The sequence below is a fragment of the Sorghum bicolor genome, chromosome 5 (genome assembly GCF_000003195.3).
Source record: "Sorghum bicolor cultivar BTx623 chromosome 5, Sorghum_bicolor_NCBIv3, whole genome shotgun sequence".
NCBI lineage: Eukaryota > Viridiplantae > Streptophyta > Magnoliopsida > Poales > Poaceae > Sorghum > Sorghum bicolor.
In genome coordinates, this window is record NC_012874.2 from 1,429,156 (window position 1) to 1,437,179 (window position 8,024).

Consider the following 8,024-nt stretch of genomic DNA (forward strand, 5'->3'; position numbering starts at 1 on the left):
TATATATTTATTTTTTCATTTGGAGTTCAATCTAAATTTGATTCAAACCTTTGAACAGAATTTCCTATTTTCGTAAAACTAGCTCATTTCACTAACCTTCTATAGACTTCAAACTAAAATGTTTTCTGTGAATAAATAAAGTAGCACAAATATATTATGTGTTGTAGATTGTGTTCCTTTCATCATTCCAAGTATCAAAAGGAATTTTTACTGAAATTTTAAATGCAATTTCCATAGTTTGTGGATTTTGTTCATTAGGGTGACAACCAAATAAAACTGAAACCCAAAAATGATAGCTGAGTACACTGACTACAGTTTTTCGACGCAATACACTGACTACAGTTGCACAAACATAATGCTATGAGTTCTATATCTGGTGTTCCCCTCTTTTTGCTTGACTTATTGTATGCAAGGTTGGAAGAAAATACTCGCGTTGAAAGCTGAGGTGTATTGTACAAAGTCCCTCCCGTGTTTAGTTTGTTTATAATTATACGACAGGCACGGTTTCCATGCATTTGATTGTTATATTAGATAGACCTCTGTACCAAAGATGCCATATGCAATGGATACTGAGGTGACAAGGCCACAAGGGGAAAAGAAGCACGGCTAAATTAAAGTACCAGTAATTCTCAATTTTCTAAAGAAGGTACTAGTAACTCTCAGATCTCTAGGGGGGAAAAAAGGAGGCATTGGATTACAGCATGGGGATGCTGAGTTTTGACCATTCCTCACTGAACTTGAGAGAGGAGAATGGTGAAGGGCATCTAGGCATCTGCATATATATACCATCTGTTCCTTCTGTACTCTGTGCTAACAGTATCGCCCAATTGCTAGAGCTGCCCTGCTCCCTGTTGTTTTGTTGTTGTGCCTTGCAGTGGTTTGTTGGGCTCATGTGGCGACGAAGATGGTTGGGGTCTACGAACTCAAGAACAAGAAAGGAGATTTATCCATGAGGTCACCAACTAGGGAGCCAGCCACCCTCATGTCTGATTCCAATGGTACGGTTTCCTTGCTTCAAAATTCATGCTGCATATATTGTTTCGTGATACAGTCAGTGCATGACGCATGACAAGCTTTGCGTGTTTCTTGCTGTCCTCCTTGGGTATGACTGACACCCTTCGTTTACTCTCCTCAACGAGTGCGTGTGTGGATCTTGTCATATCGATGTGCGCTGTAATATATATATATGACTGATGGTTCGTTAATTTTCAGCTTGTTCGTTTGAGTTTATCAGTCGAATTAGTTAATAATATTTTTTGTTATGGCTTATCAGCTAAACGAATAAGACAAACAAGACGTTTAATTTTTGTTCGCCGCGTGGCCGTTTGCCGACTACTGCCCCCCTCTTTAGGCCCAGTCCAGGCGCGGCCTGAGCTGACCATCTCCCTCTTTATATGCCCACGTGCTTTTTTTAAAAAAAGAAACATCTCTATGTTACAAGCAGACGTGATTCGTGAATCAAAAAAGTATGGTGGTAGGTTTCAATTTGAACGGCTGCTGTTAAAATAAAATAAAAAATCCAGAGGAAACTTTGGCTGTATCCACATAAAACTATCCTAAGTTTCGTACGTGATCCTGAATTGACGAGTGTATTCTACATCTGGAATCTGTACCGACAAAAACAAGTTGCACCATCTTACAAACTCGCAAGCAAGATACAGTACTAGCTGCCATTTTTTCTCCTAGACGTCATGCCGTAGACAAAAACTTGAGCTGATTACCAGATGACAAACACAATAGTAATGGTCCAACTTGTATTGAATATTTTAGAAAATGCATAAGGCACACATGCTTAAAGAAGAAAACTGAAACAACAGGAAAATGCATGGAAACGCAGAGATGACAAAGCCACCGTCAGTAAACACTCCGTACATTTTTTTTTTGTAATTCGATTTTCTAATTTCTCCTGCTCCAGTAACAATAAGCAGAATAGCAACAGCAAATGGCAACAAAACCTGAAAACCAGCAAAGATTTAGAAGTGCACAGGTACCAGGGTTCAAATGCCGATTGCAAAATGCAATTCCGATGTTCAATTCTTCACCAGATTACAAGCAGGCATGCCCAATACACATCAAAAGTATTTTGAACACATAACGCTGGTCCAACTCAAGAAATTGTTTACATCGACCTTGCTAACTGAAACTACAAAAACAGCAATCGCCATTGCCTGTGCAAAACTAGCCAATACCCTGCAAGGCTTACACGATCACTGGCTGGCGCCATAAACCAGACTGGGGAAAAGCCAAAGGCTACCAATCTGACTGTAGTCCGGTGGGAATGCCTACTATACATCATGAGGTCAACTATGTGGTGGTGCGGCACTGACTGACCAACCTCCAGCGCAGTCCAAGTCTCTTCAGGATCAGCATCATTAAATAGCTTGGCAACGTAAACACAGTTACTCTTTCCTCCCCATCTCTCAGGGTTCACGCAAGAAAATGCAGGGTTCCTCCTATCCAGGCTAAGAAACAGCGCATAGTTTTCCAACTTCTCCATCTGTACCCACTTGGCTGGCTTCACTGAGAAGTCAAGGCGGAAGACCTTAAAAAACCTCATGTCAACATCGGACCCGCCAAAGCTAAGCGAGCTCCCAAGTGATGGAACAGAAGCAAATGTGAGATTAACCATGAGAAGCATGTCACCACAGACCACAAACCATGTGGTAAAAGGAAAGGTCTGCAGGGTCCTCCACGTAATTGCTACTTCGTTCATGCTGAACTGAGGTGTTAGTTGGATAGTGTGAAGCCCCATAAGAGTATCTACGACAAGGATATGACCTTTGAAGGACACAACCTGATAGACGCGTTCACGGTCAAGATCAAGAGGATGCTCTGACCAGGAGGTTGTTCCAACCTGCCACTCAAACATGGAGACCCATGAGAACAGGAGGAGGCGAGAGTTGGGTGAACTGAATGGAGCCGTCAGGATGCCAATGCCAGAGTAACCAAGTTTGTTGTTGCATGGGAGTTTGGGGGGCATCACCTTGGCACCAGTGTATGCATCGACAAGTAGGCAGTGCTCCTCATACGTAAAGATAAGATACCCATGTGAGCAACCCAGATAGTCCATTTCATTTGGAGTGTTTTGAGGCACTGAACAATGAAGGGATAAGTTTTTCTTGGTAAGGTCACTGAGCTTCCATTTGCAATTAGACAAATCGAGGGACTTGAAACATTTGCTATGTGGAGGGACATAAGGACCATCTGGTTCGAGATGCAGAGGTGGGAAGCTGAAAGCATACACAGGGGGGAAGGAAGAGACTGCTGCACGCCAAGAGTGGCAGGTGCCACTAAAAGCAAGGAAGTCCTGGAATGAGTTGATGAGAACAATGATTTCATGAAGCAGGCTGTCCAGGAGATCTGCACAAACATAAGGTCCAGATGAAGTCGACGAAGTAGAGCCTGACTTCTCCACAATGGTGACTTCTCTGCCACATAGAAATTCAATAACAATGGATCAGAATAAAGAACTAAAACATAATAGAGTTATACTGTTGTAGTTAATACACTGTAGGAAATGCAACAGGATTTAACTGAACAACAAAAGCATGGTGGTCTATCTTGACATACTAAACTTCAATCGGGACAACCTATGTCAGAGCCACCAGCAGCTTGTTTTTGTTCCACAATAGCATAACTATGATTCTTTTGGTGTGCAAACAGTGCATATAATTGTATATTTCCAAATCACGGCATAGGGGATTCTTGTTAAAGCCTATTCAAAAAAATATCAATTGACATAAAAGCGCAGTGATATGCTCCTCTTCATATCCAGACAACTTTCATGTGGCTTTCTATAATAATTTACTAGGTCACTAAACAGAAGCAGCCCCATAACTATGAGGATGACCAAATACACATGAGACTACGTGGTGAAAGTGAAATTAGAGGCACTCTTTTTTTTATTCTACTGTGGATCCAACACATCCAGTCAATAAACTGAGCCACATCATGTGATGAATATACATTTCCCTAATATAAATGCGCAATCATCCCTTCCCAGATTATGTGAATAGCTTTGATTCTTTTCAAGCCTATTCCATAGTAATCAAGGTCGCCACAAAAGTATCCATCAAAATCAAATTCGCAGCTCAAGGCAGCGGCATGACCAAGACTACTAAAAATAGATATGGACATGTACCAAGTAATCAAGGAATTCTCGAAATATCACTGGTCTATTAACATGGGGTGGAGACATGACTTATGTTTGATGTTCGGTGTTCATGAAAATGCAGTAAATCAGAATAATCTTGAACAGACACAGCTTATTAACAGGGGGTGGAAACCCAAAATTTAAAAAGGCCAGCACACTAACTGCCACTACCAATTGACCAAAATGCCCTACATATCACTGCCAGTTCGTCGAAACGTCAAAATGTCACACTAATTCATCAACAAAATACACTAATTTCCCTACCAGTCCACCTCCACCAAAAGATTCGACACTTCTTTATTTGACACGAAGACTCGACATTTCATTAGTATACTGATTGATGAGCTCGTTTATTGACTACCGATTGACTAAATCAATACTACTGATTGACTGATGGGTGGCAAGAGCTCGTGAATTCTCACCTGTTTCTGTCTTGGATCCGCCCTAATCGCTCAGGAAATAAATACGCTCTACTTAAGGAGTGGGGAAAGAAAAAAGAGAGGAGCGGTTAGGGTTGGGGTCAGGTTGCAGACCTGGTGCTGAGGATGCCGTCCTCCAGCGCCGAGGATTCGTCGCCCTGCTGCGACGACGGCGCTCCGCGGCGGCGGCGGCGGCGGCGGCTTCTGGCCATGGAGGTCGCGTGGAGGCGCTGGGTGCTCGAGCGCTCCAAGCTAAAACAAAGGCGGGCCCACTCGGCCCAACTAAAATAATAAGGTCTGGTCGGTCCACTTCATTTTAGGATATTACATATTGTGGAAGATACCAAAATCAGTCTAAACAAAAGACTCGGCATTGGAAAGCACCGGATCAAGGTAAATGCAAAATAAATGCAGATGCTGCTGTAAACCGGGTTGGATCCAAAGGAGCCGTTGGAGTGGTTTGCCATAATGATCGAGGAGAGTTCATTGCAGCTAGTGCTATGATTATACCAAATATAACTGAACCTGAGACTCTAGAAGGAATGGCTTGCTTGGAGGTACTAGCTCTTGCTGAAGATTGTGGTATTCGAAAGATAATAGTGGCTTCAGATTGCCTTAACATTGTGAGGAACATTAGTGAAATGCCTCTTTGTACTTATGTGATGATCCTCAAGGATATCCAGGAAAGGGCAAAATCCTTTGATTATGTGCGTTTTGCACATGAAGGTAGGGAATGTAATAGGGAGGCTAATCGTCTAGCTAAATATGCATGTTCACTTGAAGTTGGCCGTCATGTATGACTTGGCTCTCCTCCTGTATTTTTGAATGTAAACATTTCAATTGAGTAATATAATCCCTATCTTCCACTAAAAAAAAGTTGAAAATTTTTTGGCGACTAAAATAAATAGTTACTCATGGTGGAAAAGATTGCAATTCTAACATAATAATTTCGAGTCATATACCAGTCATACGCACATAATATAAACTTTTTGCTAAAAAAAGAAAGAAACCAATCTCTTTCAGTTTGCCTTCCCGCACGTCCGGAGTAATTAAAACAGCGGTAGCCTCCATCACTACTACAGAATTCATTTCTAGGGGCGGCTAGGAACCCTCTGTAAGGGCGGCTGACCCAGCCGCCCCTCCGGCCTCGCACTTACAAATAAAACATTTGTAAGGGCGGGTGCCCCAGCCGCCCTTACAAATGTATTTGTAAGGGCAGCTAGTGTTATCAGCCGCCCTTACAAATATCATTTGTAAGGGCGGCTGGTGACCCAGCCCCCCTTACAAATAGTATTTCTAAGGGCGGCTGAAACAACATCCGCCCCTAAAGTGATAATTTGTAGGGGCGGTTCAATCTACAGCCGCCCCTACAACCTATTTTTCAGCAAAAAAAAAATTTAAATCTGAATTAAAATATGACTAGAGCACGTAATATATAATTCAAATCTGGCCACCACATATATAATATATATATATATATAAACCACAAATTACATGTCTAATTCATCGCAAAGTCTATTACATAACCATAATTCACAAGTTCAAATATTCCTACAAGTCCATATGCATCTTAGTCTAGATTGTTATCAACGTCCAAGACAGAGCTTGTGTGTCTCACGCAGGTGTTGGTGAAGTGGATTGGAGCCTAAGTCGGACCTTACATCATGGTAAGCGCCTTTAGAATCAACAATCTCGTCAATGATGAAGTTGCAAAGATCGCCGACGAGCCCTAGGAGTTCATCCTCCTTGATTAGGTTCCTTCGCTTGTCTTTATATTCTTTCCACTATAGGAGAACAAGTTTAAGATTTCATAACATGAGGGAACTAAATTTCATACTATGAGGGAACAAAGTGTGAAACTAACCAGATTGGGGTGTCTCGTGTAGGCACTAGTGTTACTCATCATACAACATATGTAATATCCACAATGGTTACTTCCAGGCCTCTGCTTGAGACTCTGTGTGTTTTGCATATGAAAATAGTAAGTAATGCTATTTCCTAACGTAATCGAGTATAACGATGTAAGTTACACGTACCGCACAGAGCGTCTTGATCGCCAATTCGCTCTTCAATTTTGGGCAATGCCTTCCTTTATGATATTCGACATAGTGCTTGAATGCCCTATTCAAATGGTTTTATCAATGATAACTTGTTAGTATTAAAAAGCAAAGTTTACATGTATGTATAGCAACATATAAAAGCAAATGAGGATTTGTATTACGTCTTGAGAATCGATATGAAGTCCTTGTATGTCGTTGGAGCATAATCTGCCGAATCATAGACATGTGCCATGCTCAACCCAACATCGACCCCTACAACAATCCAGTGATTCCTGCATGAATTTAATCATTAAAGAAACAAATAAGGTTTTTTGCAACAAACTAAATATATCCAACAATGCTTTATTCAAGTATAGAGTCGAACTTACCCAAAGTGGTATGGTATCCATATCATATCATTATGCTGGAGATTCAGAAGAGCTTTAGAAATCCGTGCCGCAACCATATAGGCCTTTTTGCGAATAGCTTCTTTCCGGATCGCCTCTTTCTCCTCAACGGTTTTTCCAGCAGCTAGTTCTTCACCATCAAGTTTCCAGCGCTTGGGTTCATTAAAAATTGATGAAGAGATCCAAAAAGGATCTATATACCCAGCTCCAAAAATTGATGTGCTCATTTCAGGTAAAATGTCCTCAAAGTGTTCAAAATTGGCATATGATCATCATAGGCAGTGGCAATATGCTCAGTTAACAAATAAAGAAGCATCACAGGCTCAGTTAACAAATAAAGATACATAGATACAGTAGAGAGAAGAGAGTACAGTAGTAGTAGAGATTTTAGTACTAGAAGAGGAGAGGAGAGTTGGACAGTAGTAGGAGAGGAAAGCAGTGGAGAGTATTGGAGAGTTGCTCTATTTCATCATCGGCAAAACAAAGTAAAGGACATGAGAGGGAAGAGTGGGCAAAACAAAGTAGAGGACAGGAGAGTGATGAACTACATAAATAGTGGCCTCAGAAACATGTCTAGATCATCAGCTCATATTCTAAATTAATGTATGCAGTTGGATAATTTCATCATCGGCAAAACAAAGGAGAAAGTAGAGGGGAGACTTGGCAGATATGGTCCAAATAGTGGCCTCAGAAATATGTCAATCATCATTTGATCATAAACTTGGAGCGCCACGACATCATAACAAATAAGAGTCAAGGTAAAGTAGGGGCGGCTGTTGTGATGATGCCAAGTCCCTCACAAGTTATTGATCATCAGCTCATATCCCATATTATCTATGGATTTAGACAAATCCATCATTGGCAAAACAAAGAAGAGGAGAGGATAGGAGAGGAAAGGGAAGAGAAGAGCATGGTAGCAGCTAGTAGTATTAGTAGAGTATGAAATGTAGCAGTGGTAAAAGACATCCTTGCTGTCCTGCAGGCTCAACACAACAAGGGGCATTGA

General features: G+C 41.3%; 1 protein-coding gene across 1 annotated transcript; it reads right to left on the reverse strand.

Moving 5' to 3' along the window:
- LOC8067626 lies at positions 1,952-4,857 on the reverse strand. The gene is made up of 2 exons (XM_002450116.2): positions 4,687-4,857; positions 1,952-3,428 (listed from the first exon to the last, which is right to left on the reverse strand). Exons 1-2 carry the CDS (start codon positions 4,782-4,784, stop codon positions 2,144-2,146), a joined length of 1,383 nt encoding a protein of 460 aa, XP_002450161.2. The 5' UTR covers positions 4,785-4,857; the 3' UTR covers positions 1,952-2,143.

Coding starts and splice junctions, on each gene's coding strand:
- LOC8067626 (XM_002450116.2), bottom strand. CDS start 4,784: ATGGCCAGAAGCCGCCGCCGCCGCCGCCGCCGCGGAGCGCCGTCGTCG. Junction 3,429..4,686: donor GACGGCATCCTCAGCACCAG/GTCTGCAACCTG, acceptor TCTATGTGGCAG/AGAAGTCACCATTGTGGAGA.